This window comes from Apteryx mantelli, chromosome 28 (genome assembly GCF_036417845.1).
Source record: "Apteryx mantelli isolate bAptMan1 chromosome 28, bAptMan1.hap1, whole genome shotgun sequence".
In the NCBI taxonomy this organism is placed as follows: Eukaryota; Metazoa; Chordata; class Aves; order Apterygiformes; family Apterygidae; genus Apteryx; species Apteryx mantelli.
The window spans coordinates 6,008,315-6,027,889 of record NC_090005.1 but is presented as its reverse complement, the minus strand read 5'-3'; the positions used below and the strand labels follow the sequence as shown (position 1 = coordinate 6,027,889).

At 58.3% G+C, this 19,575-nt stretch overlaps 1 protein-coding gene and 1 long non-coding RNA gene across 2 annotated transcripts; one reads left to right on the top strand and one right to left on the bottom strand.

Annotated features, from left to right (window-relative positions):
- Positions 1–1,233: 1,233 nt before the first annotated feature.
- LOC106495652 (uncharacterized) lies at positions 1,234–4,059 on the bottom strand. The gene is made up of 3 exons (XR_010886485.1): positions 3,965–4,059; positions 2,718–3,156; positions 1,234–1,769 (listed from the first exon to the last, which is right to left on the bottom strand). It is a non-coding gene; the product is annotated as an uncharacterized lncRNA (long non-coding RNA).
- Positions 4,060–12,143: 8,084 nt separating this feature from the next.
- Positions 12,144–16,270, top strand: LOC106495651 (myosin light chain kinase, smooth muscle-like). The gene is made up of 10 exons (XM_013956162.2): positions 12,144–12,266; positions 12,712–12,799; positions 12,946–13,149; positions 13,459–13,676; positions 14,182–14,305; positions 14,379–14,531; positions 14,763–14,883; positions 14,977–15,067; positions 15,484–15,621; positions 15,858–16,270. Exons 1-10 carry the CDS (start codon positions 12,251–12,253, stop codon positions 16,076–16,078), a joined length of 1,374 nt encoding a protein of 457 aa, XP_013811616.2. The 5' UTR covers positions 12,144–12,250; the 3' UTR covers positions 16,079–16,270.
- Positions 16,271–19,575: the final 3,305 nt, after the last annotated feature.

The following is a 19,575-nucleotide window of genomic DNA, read 5'->3' as shown; positions in this document are numbered from 1 at the left end:
CTGAGGCTTTAAACCGTTTTAGCAAAAACCACTCATGACACAAATCTGATTATTGCCGATGTGCGTTTGAGAAGGCCTTTAAGAACGGCGCTTCGCCTTGCAACGGCGCTTCTCGCGGCTGCCCGGGGTTTAAACCGGGCTCTGCCGGCCTGCAGCGCCGCGGACGACCCTCGCAGGCGCGCCGAGCACCGCGCAAGGGCGGCAGTCCCCGCGGCAGAGGCGGCCTTGCCGCGCGAAGGGACCTTCGAAACCTCCAGGTGGATCAGTGATGAGCGGGGAGCTCGTCGGCTTAAGATCCCGCGCAAACTCGGGCCGGAGCCGGGCAGAGCCCTACGCTTTCGCTCCAGAGGCAACCGGCTCCCGTGCCCGCAGCCGGCCGATTGTTTGAGAGGAACAAATAAAATCTTAGCGATTGCCGAAGATAAAAGCGCTGCCGCGCTGGCTGTGATGCGGTATCGAAGGGCAGCAATTAGTCCGGCTTGACAATAAGGTAGCACGCCGTCTTAACTAGGTGAGGGCAAGCACCTCCCCGGAGGGCAAGGCAGCCGCGCTCGCCAAAATCTTTGAAGCGTATCCCTTTCCCGACTTGCATCCCTTTGGTTTTCCCTGGGTTGTTTGAGCCAACTGTCCCTTTCCTTCAGGCTCCAACTTCTTCGCTGCGCCGAGCCGCGTTTCACGGGAACGTTGCCGGCGCTATGGCACCGCTTCAGCATCACCTAACGGCCGCGCGCGGATTCGGGTAAGCGGCGACAGGAATCCGCCTCGCAGGGCTTCGCGTGTCAGAGCTCCTGCCCGTCGCGACGCCAGGGCCAAGCGGGAAGCACGGACTTGCTGCCATGCTGCCCGCCGCGGCTGCAAGACGGCAGCTGCGCGGTTCATCGACGCCAACTTCGCAGCAAGCAGCTTCGGCAGCTCTAGAAACGCGGTTTTGCAAAGAGACTTTTCGGCTGAAGGTCTCTCAAAGTTCCTCCCCGCGCTGCGAAAAGGGCTGTACTCCTCCCCGCCCTAGGTGGAAGACGCAGGAATTGTTTCGGTAATGCACAATTGCAAAGAAAAAAAGGGGAGGGGGGTGCAAAGGGACTAAAATATCCCGCTTGCAATTACAGCCGTTCTTTTTTAATGCAAATGCAAAGCAGCAGAACAGCAGCGCAGCTCCCTTAATATCTTGCTAACTGCAATATGATAAAAAAAAAAAAAAAAAAGGAAGTAGTTCATCTTAACGGCTTGTTAATACTGTAACATTCAATGTTTGCGCGAAGGGGAAACCAGAAGCCTCACTCTGACGTTAACCGAAGAGAATTTGCCGCGCAACTTTCTTTTCTTTACGCTCCGCGGAGGATTTGGGAAAGTTCGAGTACCGAAGCAGGGAGTTTTTCTCGTGGGCCGTAGGCAGGGGAATACGTTTCAACGCAGCACTCGCAGAGGGCAGCCTGGGCAGGCCTTTCTGGAACGCGCTCCCGGAGGCTGCGAGCTCTCCTCCGGGGAAGAGCCGGAACCACGGCCATTGGTTAAACCACTCCAACGGAGCAGGGAGGAAAGATTCGACATTACAATTTCCTTCTGCCATCTGAAGCCTGCTTCCTTATCCATGGAGTAGGGGACAGCTGGGCAGGAGCTGATAGCTATACCCGTAACGCGGCTACAGATCAAACCCTTCGAGGCACTCTTGAGCAACAAAATAAAACCATTTGATCCGTCAGGACTTGAATTTAAGCTTACCTGTATTTACTGGCGCGGCAATCCGTCTCGAAGGCGTCCATTAAACCCTGCTGTTAGGATCGTTCACGTTTTATTACGAATGCATAAGGTACCGACGATAACAAAGTTAACCTGCCTAAGCCTTAACTTGCACTAATTTAATTTAGAGTCTTTGGATTTAACTTATGGCAATATACCAACGCAGCTGCTCTGGAAATCCTGATGATTATATTTTATTGGAAAACAAGCAGCATTTTTTTTAAAAGAGGAAAATCTCTGGCACAGTTAACCCTATATAAGGGAGAGTTCTTTATAGCCCCCACCAACACGGCCATCGCCTAACGGCCTCCCAAAAAGCAGGCAGCTTTCGGTCGATCTGCAACGTATTGAACTCCGGCTGTCAGGATCGGGCCCGTCGTGTTCCCTCACTGCCTGCTCCCAACCTTAACCCCCCCCCCCCAACCATCCAGTTAAGCGCAAGACGCGCAGCTCAGGCTAAATACACCTTTCGGTTTGGCAAAATCAACTTAAAATTAGACCTTCAGCTATTACGTGTATGCTAATATAGAGCTGACAATAAACGTCTCCAGCTTTGGAAATGCAGTAATTTATAAAACGTGAGGCTCCGGAGTTCAGAAACTAGTAAAGCGACATGGAAGTCGAGGGGTCTAAAATTTGTCAGCAGAGTGATTTCAACAAAGCACCTTCTTCGAAAAATGCACTGCAAGCACCTAAAATACTGTTTGATAACTGGAAAAACTCCACCTTTCACAGCGCAATCTGCGCTTAAAGCAGAAGCCTCCAAAAGCTCCCTGTTTTACACCCAAACCAAGTTCCAGCAATACCAGGGGATAAGCTGGCATCACCTCCATTTCGTAGGGGGAAGGAAACGCGGCTGAGTGACTTGCTGAAAGAAACTCAGCCCGTAACGCAACCAGGAACTCAGCCCAGATCCCGTCTCCCGTTTCTCCGCTCACGAGCAAACACCTTAAAATAGGAGTTAGCAACATAGTATTTACCTTCCACAGCGTTCGGATACACAGGAAAAGACGCTAAGCGTGTACAGGCTGCCGCAATTCTCCCGGTGCATCAGGAAACCGAACTCGGACGGTTCTGTCACCTCCAAAACTGCCTACCGCTACTTCCAAGCAACCACACATTTTCCGAGTTTGCACAAGAAAAAGCACTCAATTATTTCCCCAGCTCTCGTCTCCAACAGCTTAGAGGAATGGCATTTATAACTCAAAGACAGGGTTCGCTCCGGTTTATTATCAGCTCGAGAAGTTAGTGATTCAGCCCCAGCAACAGGCAAGCGCTTTTATTTTTAAGGCTCTACAAGTGACACGGTGATAATTGCTGCCTCGGTACACAGCAGCAGGAGAGCGGAGGCCATATTAACTGCGATCCAGTGGATTCGGCGAGTGAGAACTCCCTGCGGAAACCTGGCCGTAGTTTGGCCTAAACGTGTGAAACAAAAGGATTAAATCGGAGGGATTATTTTTCCGGTACGGTGTATTAAAGTGGTGGTGTGTAATTGCACGGTAGACAACAAGCAGCTTCCACCCTTCCAGGAAACATGTTTCTAACCCAAATTTCACTTTCAGTATAAAATCACGCTGTTCCTCCCCACTTTGTTCCCACTGCGTGTCAATCACCAACCGGCTCCACACCGATCTTAGCCCGCTGCTGTCGCATCACGTCGAGCGAATACGTTTTAACCCGTTTTTTCCTCCCCCCCTTCGGAGAAGGCTGATGGCCGATTCCCCCCCCCAGCGTTAGGAAGCGCAGGCTGGAGCACGGGTGATGTTCGCGGCGCGGCACCGCCAGCCCCTCGGCTGCGCAGAGCTGCGTGTGGCGGAACCACGGCTTAAAAACGGCCTCCGCCGCCGGGCGCAGGGAGCCGGGGAGGCAGAGCGGCCCCCGGTGGCCCCGACCCGCCGCGCTTCGGGACCGGGGCTTCCCTCAGCCCCGGAGGAGGCCGCGGACCCGCCCCCCCTCCCGGCAAGGGGGGCTCCGGGGCGAAGCGGGCCCCGCCGCTCCCAGACGAGGCGCTACCGGCAGGTCCCGAGCGGCCTCCCCGCACCGGGAGCCCCGAGAGGGGAACGGCCGTTGCGGGACGCGGCGCTACCGGAGCAGCGGCAGCGCGGCCCGGCGAGAGCCGCGCTGCCCTCGCGGGGAAGGGAGGCCCGGCCGGGCCGCCGCCGCGCGCTCCCCGGCTCGGCTCCGCGCCCCCGCGGAAGGGCCGCCGCTGCTCCCGGCCGCTCACCGCCGCCTCCCCGGCAGACGGCGGGGCCCGGGACGCGGCCGCCGCACACACAAAATGGCGCCCGCCGCTCCCCCACCGCCCGACCGGCCGCCATAGCCAGCGCCTCGGCCCGGGCGCCCTGCCGCCAATCAGGCACCGCCGTGCTGCTGCTTGACGGCGCGGCGGAGCCAATGGCGACGCGACCCGTTGGGGAAGGGGAGGGGCGCGCCGCCGCCGCGGGGGATTCTGGGGGACGTAGTCCGCCACTGCAGCAGGCTGCGGCGCACGATGGGGCTGGAGACTCGCAGTCCCGTGATGCCGGGCGGCCCCTCCCGGGGAGCGTCGCGCGGGGCGCGGAAGCGTTGCCATGGCGACGGGCGCGGCCGAGCACCGGGTCCGGCGGGACCGCGGCCTTGCCGGGGCCTGCAGCCGCCTCCCGCCGCGCTCCGTGAACGGCTGAGGAGGCGCTCGGGGCCCTGCGCGGCCCTGGCCTGGGGGTCGGCGGGGAGGGGAAGGGAACGGAGGGGGCGCCTCCATTTCGGGGTCAGGTTCCGGCGGGGCCGGGCCCGGGGAGGGGGGGGGGGAGGGGACGTTTGTCGCTAACGGCGACGCCGAAATCCCGGTTCCGCTGCGTCCAGACGCCCTGAAGGGGGGCACGTCGGGCCGGCCGCTGCCTGGCTCCTAGGCCCTGCCTTCTGCTGCAGCTGCCTGGCGCTTAACTCTTTAATGCCTGCTGCGAACCCCCCCCCCCAGCTCGCCCTGCGCAACTCCCGCCGTTACGGGACGGATCCGCGTCGCTCGGTGTGCTGAGCGCGGACCGCGTGGGCAGCGCTGGCGCTGTGGGGGAGCGCATGCATCTTGCCCCACATCAGTTCTCCTTCCAGCTCTGCCTGCTGCTCCCCGGGGGGAACGTGGGCTCCATCTTGCTTCCCAAGCGAAGGAGCAAGCCAGAGAGCAAAGTTGATGGGCTTTTCCAAGCGTTTTCCTCTCGGATTTTTTCCCCCAACGCCTCTGGTCTTGCCGCCAGCGCTGATAACGCTCCTCGCGGACGGCCTTGCTCACCGCTCTGTGGTTATTACAAAATCCACGCTCTCGGCGTCACGGGTTTTAAGCCTGGCAAGTGTGTAACGCAACAACGTGTATTTTGGGGATGAGGAGACCCAGCAGCACTGCCCTAACGGCAAAAAAGCCTCCGCAGGAAGGCAGGAGGCTTGGACTTTCTGGGGAGGAAGCGAGGAGCAGGCTGGGCCCAGGCCTCAAATCGGGGCCGTGTGTAAATTTGGGAAGAACAGGGTGGTGAGCAATGCAGGGAGACAGGCTGGGAAGTCTGCTGAAGCTTTCTGAATCACATTCTGCTATTAAAAAAAGAGGGTTTTTTTTGGGGGGGGGCTAATAAACTGTAAAATCACAGGCGCATGCTTTTTAAGATTTCATTTCAGCAGTTCCAACTCCCCCTCCAAAGTAGTCTACCAGTGTATCAAAATATGTTAAAAAAATTAAAAATAAAAAAATAAGGGGGGGGGGGACGGACTGAACGAAGCGGTGTACCCGTTTCCTTCCTAGAGCTCCTGCAGAAACCCCTCTCTCTGCTTCCCTTCCCAGCATTCGGGGGGACAATTCAGAGGAGGATGTTTAACCGGTTCACTGCGAATTAAAATCTCTCTGAGCGATGAGGCAATATTGCCCCCGGCTTTTGCTGGTATCTCCTTGGGGCCGTGTCGGACGCAGGTGTGCCGTAAATGTGAGAGAAACGCGCTGTTGGTGTGACCGTCCCTCTGTTCCCCTGCTGCGGTGTCCCGCGGGGCACCGTGGTGTCGGAGCCGCGCGGATGGCTCACCCGGGGCCAGGGCAGCCCAGCCCTGCGTGAGCTGGGAGCTGCAACCGGGCCGGCAGCCAGCGAGAAGCCCAGACTTGCCCCGGTGTGCGGCGGGGTGGTGGCGATGGCCTGATGCTGTGCCGGGGCGGGAGAGAGCGCAGGAGAAAACCCGAGAGCGCGCTCAGGCAGGAGGCGAAGCCGGACGTAGAGCCTCCGGCCTCACGGCTTGGGCCGAGATATTGGCCGAGGTGAAGCCCACAGTGCCTCCTGGAGGGCCACAGCACGTCCTCGAGAGGGTTTTGTCCCTGTCCCCAACCGCGGCATTAAAATCTGGGCAGCTGGTCGGGATCTGCAAAGGGGACATGATGGAGGCAGGTCCACGGGTCCCCTGGGATGCCCTTAGGTGGTCACAGCCGCTCTTCACCTCTCCTCTGCGCCCCTTGAGCCGATGTTAAGTGATCGGGTGCCAGTCCGTCCCTACAAGCCCGAGGGCCCCCTTCTTTCGGGGGATTTTCGCCTGTGGAGGATGAGTTTGGCAGCTGTGGCAGCAGCAACTCGAGGACACCAGCCCAGAGCCCCAAACTAGTGCGGATGGCGCTGGATTCCCCGGGCGCCTCATCGATTGGTCTCACCCTACTTGCACCGATGACCAGACCAAGGCCAAGCCCCAAAGCACGTCCTCACCTTGCCCAACCGAGCCGGGTTGGCCGCGCACCGGTCTTCTCCCCACTTCGTGTTATTCAGAGGGTCAGTCCAGCCGGAGCCCTGCTGGTGACAGTCACCTTGGACCCCGGGGGCAGGTTGCGGCGAGAACCCACCTGCCTTGTCCTCCTCTAGGTCTTCTTCCCTGTGGGTTTAGGGTGCTGCCTGGAGCTTGCTACTGCTCAGAGCCAAACGTGGGTTGAGGACACTTTGCGATTCGCAGGACCATTGGGAACGGCGTGGGGCGTTCAAAGCACACGCGTATCCTTAAGCACGCGAGCCGTCCTGGCACAGCTAAGCCACGCACGCGCTCAGCGCAAGCAAAGCTCCCGTCCCTCTGTCACTACGTGGCGAGGGACAGTGAAGCTCTCCCAGGTTGCCGTTGCCCCGTGGGATTATTTTTGGCCCTTGTGATCAGAGCGACTGCTCGGGGCGGAGAAGCCCCTGCGGTAACGGAGGGGGCTCTCCCAGCCGTTGCGCTTGGCTTTTTATTAGCCGGCAACCTTTGTAGCGTGACCATCCGCGGCGGGAGGCCTGCGAACCCGCTCCCGAGTCCCGTGCGAGCTCGGTGCATATGCACGAGCCATGCCTCATCCCCTGTTTCAATCCTGGCTTGCAAATGTCTTTGGGTTTGATTTTTAAAGGCTCCTGCTAGCTACAAGCCTCCCTCCTCAGGGAGGCCAAGCAAAGTCAGGGGAAACAGGATTTGGGGCCGTGCACCAAAAAGGTTAAAATTCAAAGCTGGCTCAGCTGGGCTCAAGTCTCCTCTCATTCCTAGCAGCCCCTGAGGTTGCTGTAACACAAGGATTTTAGGCAAAGATTATTTGCGTGTTTGCTCCATGCAGTACGAAGGTGCTGTCAGTCCCGTGCTCGTCTCCTTTGCTTTTTCGAGGCCAGAGGAGCGGAGGTAGCTCAAGGTCCATCTGCCCCGGGAGCAGCCGGTGCCGGGTGTAACAGCAAGGGGTTGCGCTTCGTAGCTCCGGAACAATTTTTCTTGCGTGTATTTGGGTGTTTCCTGAACTTTTTAGCCTCGCGGCAGGGGTTTTCGTGACCGGCCAGGTGCCTTTTTGTTCCTGGCGGGCAGAGGCCCCTTGCTCCTCCACATACCAGCATTTTGGGGACATTGGATGTTGTCTGCACGACCCCGATCTTGCAGAGCTACAGGTCCCAGCTACCTCCTGCTGCACAGACCTGAAGCCCATGAGATGTTCCTCCAGCGTCTACTGGATTTAAGCCCGGGCATGAGCTGAGCAGGGCCCACTCGGACTTCAAGGAAAGCCGAGCTTTCCGGCAGTGTGCCGGCACACGGCTTTTGCCAGCCTGGTGCCTTGCCCCCATCCAGCTGTGCTGCACGTGCAAACATCTGGCGCAGCGCTGCCGGGGGGCTGGGACGGGACCGGTGGGGCCCAGCCGGGCTGCTGGGGCTGCGCCAGGGCACAGGCCCCGCCCACAACCCCCCCGAGCGCGGGCTTGGCCCCGCCCACTAGCCGTGCGCTGGCCTGGCCCCGCCCATGGCCGGTGCGGAAGGAGCTGGCCCCGCCCACAGTCTTTTGCCTGGCGCCTGGCCCCGCCCCCAGGCAGTGCACAATGCCCCGGCCCCGCCCACAACCATTGCACAAGAGGGGGCCCCGCCCACATGGGAGAGCACCTGCTCCTGGCCACGCCCCCTGGCCCATGTGACCCCGCCCCAATTGTCCCACGCATGGATGTAGCCCCACCCACCACAGGTGTGCAAAGGGGTCAGGCCCCGCCCACAGCCAGGATCCCCTCCCCCACCCCGGCCACCTGAGCTGGGTCCCCACAGGGCCCCTGTGTCCCCACGGGTGTCCCTGTGTCCCCTGGGTGCTCCTGTGTCCCCTGGGTGTCCCTGTGTCCCCATGGGTGTCCCTGTGTTCCCTGGGTGTCCCTGTGGCACCCACGTTCCCTTGTGTTTCCCCATGTGCCCTGTGTCTCTCCGGCTGCCCCCAAGTGTCTTCCCTGTCCCTCCATGTCCCCCCATGTCCCCTGTGAGCCCCAGTGTCCCCCTGGACCCTGTGTGCCCTCGTGTCCCCCCTTGTTTCCCCATGTCCCCGGTGTCCCCCTGTGTCCCCAAGTCCTCCATTTCTTCAAGGTGTCCCCATGCCTTCTGTGCCCCCATATGTCCCCCATGTGTCCCTATGCCATCTGTGCCCCCGTATGTCCCCCATGTGTCCTCCATATGTCCCCATATGTCCCCCATGTGTCCCCATGCCCTCTGTGCCCCCCATATGTGCTCCATGTGTCCCCATGCCCTCTGTGCCTTCCATATGTCCCCATATGTCCCCCATGTGTCCCTATGCCATCTGTGCCCCCATATGTCCCCATATGTCCTCCATATGTCCCCATGCCCTCTGTGAACACAGGCCGTGAAAGCGCCACCTGCTCCGGGGCAAGGTCCGTAGCGGAGGTGTTTTTCCAGCCCTTTTTCCCCGAATTCCCGCCTTGAAAGACGACCCAGCACCCCGCGCGGTGCCATGGCCCAGATCCCGGTTCCCTGATGCCGAAGGTCTCCGGCTGCAGGAGCCCAGATCCTTTTGCCGCTCCCCTCCCTCCGCTTCCACCTCCCCCCGCGGACCGGGCCATCTTGATCGGATTCTCGATTTAATTACTAAAACTCCTCATTTTCCTCCTACCCAAACCCACCGGCCACACAAGGGACAGAGTACAACCGCCGTCCCCTCCGGATGAGGCTGGAAGCAACCACATCAAGCACACAGCCACACTGGTGTCCTGCACAGGACCAGGGCATGGGCTGGGCTCGGGATGTCCCCATGCTGGAACCAGGGGCATGGGGATGGGCTTGGGGATGTCCCCATGGTGGGACCAGGGGCATGAGGTCAGGCTTGGGGACATCCCCATGGTGGGTCCAGGAGCACGTGGTCGGGCTGGAGGACATCCCCATGGTGGGTCCAGGGGCATGGCCTGGGCTTGGAGATGTCCCCCTGGTGGGACTGGGGCACTGCGCTGGGCTCAGAGGTGTTCCCACAGTGGGACCAGGGGCACTGCGCTGGGTTCAGGGCTGTCCCCATGGTGGGACCAGGGGCACGGGGCCAGGCTCGGGAACATCCCTGCAGTGGGACCAGGGACAGGGCGTCGGGCTCGGGGTTGTCCCTGTCATGGGATCAGGGTCATGGGCTGGGCTCGAGGACATCCCCACGGTGGGACCAGGGGCATGGGGCCGGATTCGGGGACGTCTCCGTGGTGGGACCAGGGGCATGGGACTGGGCTTGGAGATGTCCCCATGGTGGAACCAGGGGCACAGGCCAAGCTCAGAGGTGTCCCCACAGTGGGACCAGGGGCAGGGGCCGGGCTCAGGGACGTCCCCACGGTGGCAGCAGCCGCTCGCAGGCTCCCACCAGGTCCAGAGGCCGCGGCAGAGGCCGGAGCGTGCGTTTTGGTGCGGGAGGGGATCCCAGGGCCATGGGGTGATCCCTCCCTTCTCCCACCCTTCCCCATTTCCTCAGCTGGGTCCCCGCTGCCCCCCGCCACCCCCCACCCTGTTGTCCCCAGCGTCCCGTGCAACGGTTGATATCCCGCCGGGGCGCCACTGAGCGGAGCCACCGCCACCGCCACCGCCGTCCGTCCCCAGGCGCCGGGGCAGGTCCTGGACTTTGGGCCGCGCGGCGGGAGCGGCTGCCTGCGCTGGCAAAGTCCCAGGTGGCCTCGGAGCGAGCGCCGTGACCCCCCCCCCCCCACCGGCGCTGGCAGGTAACCGTGCCCTCGGCTCCCACCGCGGACGCAACGGCCTCCGCTGCCGTCCCCTGCACCAGCCCCGCCGGTCTGGTGGCACCTTTGGGGCAAATCGCGGTTAGTCCGGTTTTAAGGGGGGGAAACTGAGGCACAGCAACGTGCTTGGCGCTAGACGGGCTGCAGGACCCAGGCATCCGGCTCGCTCAGGCGCTGTCCATTCCAGAGGTCTCAGGAGCAGCCCTGGAGAGGCTGGAAAACCCTGGAGCTGGCAGAGGAGATGCTGCCAAACGCCAGCATCGGGCTTTTTTGCCATCCCTGGGCTCAGAGGCAGGGGGGAATTTTGCAGCCCCCCCCCGCCCTTTCCCATTCATCCGCTGCTCCGTTGCAAAACCCTTCGGCTCCCCGTGCCTGGCACAGAGCAGAGCTCGCTGTGGGGGCAGCCAGGGCCGAGGCAGGGGCCACCGGGAGAACGATTGCTCCCGTGGGATGCCGGCTGCAGGTGGAGCTTGGAAATAGGGGGAGCAGGTGGAAGTACTCAGCCGTGGAGCAGGAACCCACCCATGGGTGGGGAGGACGAGGTGGGGGCTGCGCTGCCTGCAGCTGGCCCGGAGCACAAAAGTGGAGGTGTCCATAGCACTTAACTCCTGAGCAGCTCTGAATCCATACGGGAAGGGTGATAGGGATACTGGGACCCTGCCCATCCTGGTGCAGGGCTGAGAGCTTTGCTGCTGTTTTCCTGTGCCGTGTAATGAGGTGGGTCTGGTCTCTGCAGACCCCTGTGTGCTTTCAGCTGGGCTGTGTCTCCAGCCGAGACCTGCCCATCGTGGACCCAAATCCCGGCTCAGACCTTGGGTGATGCCCAACAGGGTGTCAGGTGGTTGGGACCAGGCCCGCGGTGATGGGCCCTGGCTCAGGGAGGGCCGTGGAGGTTGCGTGGCCGCTGGCCAGCTCGGCAGCACTGTCTGCGCCAGGAGATGTTTATCCCCATGCCTGGAAACTGGACAAGGGGAAATGCTCCATTGTGCCTGGGAAGGAAAGGGAGGAGAGCACGAGGGCTCTTCCCCGCACCACTGCTCCGGCGCGGGAGAGATGCTCCCGGCTGCGTCCTCGTCACCAGGCGGGCTCTCGGTCCGGGAGGAGTCCCCATCTGGACCACATGTCTGCAGGGATTCCTTATGCCGGTGTCTCCCTTTCCTCTCCAGCTCACTCAGGACTCTGGTGTCTAAGTAGTGGCCTGGCAGGACGTGAAGGATCAGGGACCTGCTGGTGGCCTGAGACAGGACCGGACGGCAGCAGGTCAGCACTGCGGCTTGGCACTCGGGCACCTCTGCCCAGCACCCTTGGGCATTGCTGCCCTGCGCTCTGGCCTCTGCCCACTTCTCATGGGCAGATTGGGGAGGGGACGCGCACAAGGAAACAGCTCCTTTGCCCTAGGAATACAGCTCTTTCCTGGGGATTTCCTGGCTGATGCAAGAAGAGGCATGAGGAAGGCTGTGGCTTCTTTCCAGGAGCAGCAGCTCCTCTGGCCAGAGACTTTTCCTATCCGAGGGAAAAGGGTTGCTTTAAACTTGCTTCCCACCTCTTCAAACTGTGTGGACTCGGCCCTGCGTATCTGCTAGGTCTCTTGGGGTCCATCAAGATGTCACCATTTGCAGGATGGGGAGATCAAGTGAGGTTGGTGGAGGAAGGTGCTTGTGGTCTCCTGCCTCCGTGGTGGAGGTATGGAGAAAGCACAGGGCTCTGCAGGAGCTGGGGCTGAGGTGCCGAGCCGGAGCCGGCAAAGCATAGAGACACACCGAGCAGGCGATGCCGCTGGCCTGGCACCAACACCCCGGCTGCGAGGCGGCATAGCTGGTGCCTCCAGGCTTGGTGAACTGCCAAGGCCGCTCCAGGGCTGTGCAGCTCCTACAAGTCCGGCACTGCATGCTTGTCCTTGTGTCTTCCCTTTGCAGAGCCCAGGGAGCAGCTGGAGCAGTTACCCTGGGAGCCTCCTGGCTGCCAGGAGCCCCAGGGCCAGATTCTGCATCGGTCCTGACTGTCACCCCTGGCCCAGCACCCAGTGAGGAGCCAGCAGCACCACAATGTCCCAGCCAGAAGGTACGACAGAGCCCCCAGTCTGCCCCAGGACAGATGCCGCCCACACATAGGGACCTTACTGCTGGTCCAACCTCCAACTTGGTGCTGATCTCCTGTCCTGACCCATTTAATGTTCCGGCTTGGACCCTGTAGCCCCTTTGCTCAAACTCTTCACTGCCTCGAATCTTTCTGAAAGGCATTTCTCACCACAAACCACTGAAACGCCGTGACTGCAGGGTGCAGGGCTGCTTCGGGGGCACGTGCCGCAGGAGCACCCCATCCCTCCGAGTCCCACCTGCAGCATGCGGGGAGAGCAATGAGACCTGAAGGAAGCGGCACAGATATATCAAAGGGGATAGAGAAATGAGGACCGGGAAGCAAAGGCAGCCGGTTTCAGCTGTGTGTGGCTTGGGCTCAGCTCCCTGCAGGATCTGTGCCCAGGCCACCTCTCTCTCCTTCCCAGCAGGTGAGGAGGCTTTTGAATACTGCAATGTTACCATCAACAGCCAGGAGAAGGTTTTGGATGTGTACACCCAGCTGGAGAAGCTTGGAGAGTAAGTTGGGGTCGCTGCATCTCCATTCCCCCCGAAATGCCAGTGCTGGGCTCCATGAGGCAGGGCTCCCAGCCCAGCTCTCGCACCAGGCGGGACGCAGGATGGTTGTGATGGCTCCCCCATCCCTTGTGCTTGTTCCATCCCAGGGGGAAGTTTGGGATGGTGTACAGGCTGCAGGAAAAGGCCACTGGGAAGATCCGGGCTGGGAAGTATTTCCGGACGCGGACACCCAAAGAGAGGCAGGCGGCTCAGGCAGAGGTGGAGCTCATGAACCTGCTGCATCACCCACGTCTCGTGCAGTGTTTTGCTGCCTTCCAGAGCCCCAAGGAGCTGGTGATGGTGATGGAGTAGTGAGTAGGGGAGAAAGCTGAGCGTGGGGTTGGCAGAGCCACCTCTGGGCCCTGCTGTGGGTGCTGGGTGCAACAAGGAGGAACATCTAAGGTGGGAAGAAGCCTCTGCACCTGGGGCCCTGGCTCAGGGGGTAACATGGATCGGGATCCTGCAGATCTTGGGGGACACAGGCTCTTCAAGAAGCACCCAAGAGGGCAACCCACAAGAGGGAGCCCACAGGGCTCCCCAGTGGGGTTTCACCTCTCTGGAGGCTGGCAGACCCCAGCAGAGGCCCCAAGATCTTGACCCAGCCCTGTCTGCTCCCCCAGCATCGCAGGTGGGGAGCTCTTTGAACGTATTGTGGATGAAGACTTTGAGCACACAGAGCCCAGCAGCATCCAGTACATGCGGCAGATCCTGGAGGGGCTCCAGTACATGCACAGCCAGGACATTGTCCACCTGGACCTCAAACCCGAGAACATTGTCTGCGTCAGCCCAAGCAGCCACTGGCTCAAGATCATTGACTTTGGCCTGGCGCAGAAACTGGGTGAGCATGGGGAAATACCTGGGCGAGCAGGGCAGGGACTGCCACCATCACAGACCTGCTGCAGGGCTCAATCCAGCAAGACCAGCAGACACTTAGATGCTTCCTGCATCCTCCTGCATGTGCCTCTAGGATGTGCAGCCCTGTAGTACTGGATCAGGGCCCTTCCTGGTGATCATGGGATGAGCCAGGAAAACCTGTCTGTCACCTGCCCTTCCTCTGAGGTGGGCAGTCCCAAGCCCCTGGGCCTGGCTCTGAGTGCTCAGCACCCAGAGGTGCCCTAGGAGAGCACCAAGACCTGCAGTGGACACTGGGTGGGGGCAGTTCCACCTGGACACCAGGGCTACATCTCCCTCTGGCCCAGGCAGAGCTGGCAAGGCCACTGCCAGCCGCTGGCAGCGTGGCCAAGGCACATGGACTGCTGGGGTTGAGCTGGGCTGCCCCAGGGAGATCCCAGCTGGGGAGGGACCTCTGGAGACCTGTCCCAAGGTCTCTGTCTTCTCTGCAGCTCCAGGCACCCCTGTGAAGGTGCTGCACGGGACCCCCGAGTTTATGGCTCCAGAAGTGGTCTCCTTTGAGCCTGTGGGGTTCACCACGGACATGTGGAGCATTGGTGTCATTTGCTATATCCTGTGAGTGGCTTTCTGTGGACAGCGGTTGGGCTGGAGAGGGCTGAGCCACCACTAACATCTGCTGTCACTTCAGGTTGAGTGGAGAGTCCCCTTTCCAGGGGGACAATGACTTGGAGACACTAAGCAACATCACAGCTGCCCAGTGGGAGTTTGAGGAGGAGACCTTCTCGGAGATCTCCCAGCAGGCCAAAGACTTCATCAGCCAGCTGCTGCAGAAGGATGCCTGGTAGGACCTGTGGAATGAGTGTGGGGCATATCCCTGTGGTTGGAGATAGAGCTGAGCTGGGTTTTGGGGAGGAGAAGCTCAAGCCTGGGGGGTGAGCATGCCCTGCCATGCTGAACGCAGTGCCTGCACGGCCTCTGCAGACCTGGGCCCAGAGCCGTTCTCTGAGGCTGTGTCAGCCTCCAAGGGCTTGAACACGATGAAGTCCCCTGAGCTGCCCCGTTTGCCCCCAAGGTGCCGGCTCTCCAGCAAAGAGGCTCTGTTGCACCCCTGGTTGCAGCAGCTGGTACCCAGCAGCGTGAAGGTGCTGTCAAAGGAGAGGATTAAGCAGTTCCTGGCTCGTCGCAAGTGGCAGGTACACGGTGGGGATGTGCTCAGGGTGGGGAGCTGAGGACGTGGGGCTGGGGATTTCTTTGCTGGGACACAGTGTTCCTTCTCTTTGCTCCAGAAAACAGGAAAAGCCCTGCTGGCTCTCAACAGACTGACCCTGCGCTCTCAAAACCTGGACAGGAAAGTGTCGGACACCCAGGATGAGGAAGGTGATGGACCCCGCAAGTGCTGACCCCGATGCGTCTCACCTGCTCTCTCTGCCACTCCCTGGCAGCGTTCTCCACCTTGAATCTGACCTGCCCCAGTGCCACCAAACACCTGGGCCCTGTTTGGGCACGTGCCCAGCTGGGTATTTCTACTCCGTGCCCAGCTTTAGTGCCCCAAAGTCCTCTGCGTCCTCATCCTGGAGAGGCAGTCTCTGACGGAGCCTTAGAGTGTGTGTCCGGCTCCACAGTGCTCCGAGCTGCCTTGGCAGCTGCTCCTCCCTGCTGCTCTCTTCCCTAGACCCTGGGGAGGGGATTTGATGCCACCCCTGTGTTGCTGGGATCTGTACCTATTCCTCAGGCAGAGGAGGGAGATTCGAATGCAGCAGGTCCCTCACCCGCTTCTCTGTCTGTCCATCCAGCCGCAGACTGGTGCTGCAGCCCAGAGGAGGACCAAGCCTTTGCACTTCCACCCCAGCAGGGCCCCAGCTTCTCAGAGCCGTTGACAGACCAAGAGGAGGTGGAAGGTGGGAGCATCTGTCTCCAGTGCCGCGTTGAAGGTGAGGTCCTGCCCCTCCAGCAGCAGTGCAGGGTATCAGGACAGCTACAGTTTGGGGTGGGAACAAGCCCCGAGCTGTGCGTGGCACCAGTAACAGCGTGCAACCAGGGAGGCTGCATGTCCTGCAGAGCCGGCAGTGCCCTGGGGTTGGCTCTCCCCTGCAGAAGCACCCACCGTAGGGGAGCGAGCCACACCCCTGCTTTAATGCAGCTGCTCTTCCCTGTCACCTCGCTGCAGGTGCCCTTGCTCTGGAGGTCACCTGGCTCCAGGACTGCGCTCCCCTTGAGGACAGTCCCCGTGTCCGCATCAAGCGCGGGGCCGACGGGTGCTGCAGCCTCACCATCTCGGAGCTTGTGCCGGAGGACGCAGGGCAGTACGTGTGCAGGGCTGTCACGGCCGTGGGAGAGGCAGAGACCAGCGCCATGGTGGCTGTGCTCCCCCCGCCCAGGGCCACCTAGAGCTGGCGCCAGGGGACAAAGCTTCCTCCAGTCCCAAGAGAGCTCACAGGACACTGCTGAGAGCAGAGGTATGGCCTAGTTCCCTCCTCTGCCAGGACCCGGCTGATTGTCCCATTGTAGGTCCAGACCCCAGGACTCGCCTCCGGTGGGCTGAGCTCTGCTCACTGTGTTTCATGAGGCCAATAAAGCACTGAAGACTTCTGCGCTCCCTGAGCGGCTCTGTTTTCCTAGAAGCAGTTAGAGGGGTGGGAAAGAACTGCCCAAGCAGATGGAAATTACAGTGGGACTTCCAGCCTCAGCCAGGGGAGCCGTTTCTGTAGAAACCAGGCTTTGGGGACCCTGGGCCTGCTGCTGTTCTGGTTTTTCCCTGCTCCTGGTGCTGTGAGGCTGAGCAGCCTCTGCTTTGGCTCTGGGAAGGGGCTGGCTGCGGCGTTCGTGCTTTGCCGCAGTGAAAACCACCTCCCGTTCAAGCTGGGCTGGGAGCTGCTCTCCCTTAGCCAATGCCAAAGGCAGAGGGCTTGCAAGCACGTCCTGGCTTAAATGGGGTGCAGGACAGGGTGCAGGAGTGTGGTCATGCCAAAAAAACCACTAAAGCAGGGCAGTAAAGCCTTCTTTCTCCTCCTGCACCCACTTCCCTTTCAGCCTCTTGCACTGTGCTGGGAAAAAGGGGCTAGGTCAGGAGCGGGTAAGAGGAAGGTTGTGTTTTTATTAAACAAAACTGATCCACCACTCTCACAATCACTACACAGCCACGCGTCAGAGCGCTTTGACCGAGATCACTCATGTGACACAGACAAAGCGCCATCAGCTGTCAAAGCTCCTGGGTGCAGCTGGACTGGCAATTGAATTTTTCTTTTTTTTTTTTCCCCCAGATTGTATAGAATTCAGCAAATGGACTGGCAAAACAAACTGTTTTTTGGATAGGTCTTCTGTACCCTTTAGCAGCCAGTGATCACCATGGTGTGAGACATCTGTGGCAAAGTTTAATGCACTGCAGCCCCCATAAATGTTAGATGAGTGTGTGTGTGGCTCCTTGGATGGGATATTTCATGGCTCTCATCTGTCCTTCTGTTGGACTAAGAGGGGAAGGGAATGCAGTAACCTTCCTGTCCTGTTACCACTGGGTGGAGACAGCCTCCTGTGGCTGTCACCTGTACTACAGCCCCACCAGAGTGCAGGCCTGACTGGTATTTTGGGGGCAAGAGACTGTTCCCCTTCATAGTGTCAATTGCTGATGGCCGCTTTTGGGTACAAACGGTCACTGTCAGAAGTGCTTGCTGCAGGATCAGATGGAGACTTGACGAGTTGTGGGACAGGTCCTCTGCAGTGAGCTGGAGGCCACCTACTACCACAAATTGTGCAAAGGCTTCCTCCTTCCTGCTCAGGGAGTAGTTTCTGCTGCTTACTCCATTTCTAAACCAGCAGGAGCGCTTGTTGCAGGATACCACTGTGACACTCGGTGCAGTGTGGGGCCACTCTTAAGAGCCAGAGGCCGGCCAGCAGCTTGTCAGTCCCAGCCCCACGGAGCCAGGGGCTGTCTGCAGCAACGGGGTGCTGGGTGCCACGCAACGCAGCAAGCTGCAGGGCCAGACCCTGAAATGCCCTTGTCCTAGGGACTCTGGGACAAGGGGTTACCATAGGAAGCCAGCCATCAGGCAACCGCTGCGGTATCGCACAAGGATTTGTAGTGTGCTCTGCTCAAGGGGAGAACAAAATCTGGCTCTGCCTCTTCCTCTTGTTTGAGATATTAGATGTGCTGCAGGAAAAGGAATAGAGGGAGGGAACTTGGTTTGGAAGCGAGTACTGTTTTCAGCAGAAGTGGATTCACTGCTAAAAAGAACCTGATGAGACAGCTGCAACAATTGGCCTTTTAGTTTCTGACAATAGGTGCTGGTTGCATTCACAAGCCGTACTGATTTTAAGTTGGAAAAGAAGCTCCTTAAAACAAACATACATACATATTTAGTATTCTACGTGTGGTATTTTTCTTCCATTCCCAGAGAAATACAGAGAGAGGCTGAAGATGCTCTTCTCCTCCACTACCCAAACTGCTCCTCTTGATATTCAAATACATCATATCCTAATTTCTACCCATTAGTGTTATCTATTCAGTATTTTCTTCATTATACTGAAAAGCTGATTCTAGCTGATCTAAACTCACACGTGTCCCTTGGGAACCAAGCAGCATGCCTTCAGGCTGTGAATAATAAGCAAACACCAAGTTACATATAATCAATCTCTTGATGAGCTATTTACCATGTGACATTACCAAAATATTTCTGGTTGGGAACTATCGTACCCTGTTACTCAAACTACCCACAACCCTGAATATCCATGCCCTGGTACTCCAGATGTAAGCCTTCTCTCTATAATCTCGCTTATTGCTTTAGGATTGCCTATATTTTACATAGCCTATCTTGCTTCTGGCAAGCTATTTTACCTACAGAAGGCAGTGCAGCTCAGCACGTTTCTTTTCCTTCCCCTACTTCCCATAGATTAACACAGAACAATGAACACTTGTCAGTGAAAGTAATAGACTAAATAAAGAGTGGAATTATACCTGGAACTCATTACAATCACAGAGAAATTCAGTAGCACTGAAAATAGAAATCCAATCTCAACTCGCTGAGGCAAAGGAATTAATAAGTGATCTTTTGATCAAGACTGACTTTCTCTAAGGTTTATCTTCACTTCAGCCACATAACTTCAGAGTACATACAAAAATCATTAGAAACCTTTCAGCAAGACGGAAAGGAAGCGTGGTGCCTGGCTTAGGAATGTTCAGAAATGGTTCCCTTTCTTATCGCAAATACCCTTAGACCTAGTTCCTCAGAGATATGCAAGGGGCAATTAGCTGTCTAAGCGTCCTTGAGGTTCTAGATCTTGATCCTTCTGTGCCAAGTTATCATGATTATCTAATGTTTATTTTGAGCTGCAGAACCCAGGCATAAGGTTGCTTATTTAGACATGCAAATATTGCCTAGTTAGCGCTAACATCAAGAAATAGTCTTTCTTCATGGAATCCCTCCCTCCTGTGATTTGCAGGAAAGAAAAAAACAACAAAAAACATGAGCATGATTTCCTGCTTGGGTATTTTTCTGTGAATTGCAATGAATTAAGAAAACAAACCTAAAATCCTTAATGTAAAAAATTAGCCCAGGGCACATATTCAAGAAGATTATTTTAATGTGTCATTTCTAGAATGCTTTTTAAAGGACTACTATACCAGGAAATGAAGAGCTACCAAGTAATCTGAATTGTCAGATAAAAGCTTTCATGTATCACAAGAAAAATACTAAAAGACAGGAGAACGGGGAGAAGACATACAGAATACGAAGACTGGCTTGCAACAGATGCAAAGATAGCTAAATGAAGACAGAAACTAGAAGGAATAAAGGAGGCATTTAGGAAGAGAAAAAGAGCATCAGTAGCACCCGAATGGCAGCACACTCACCCCTCACCAAAACATGGCTGTGACTTACCTTGCAAGGGCTTAG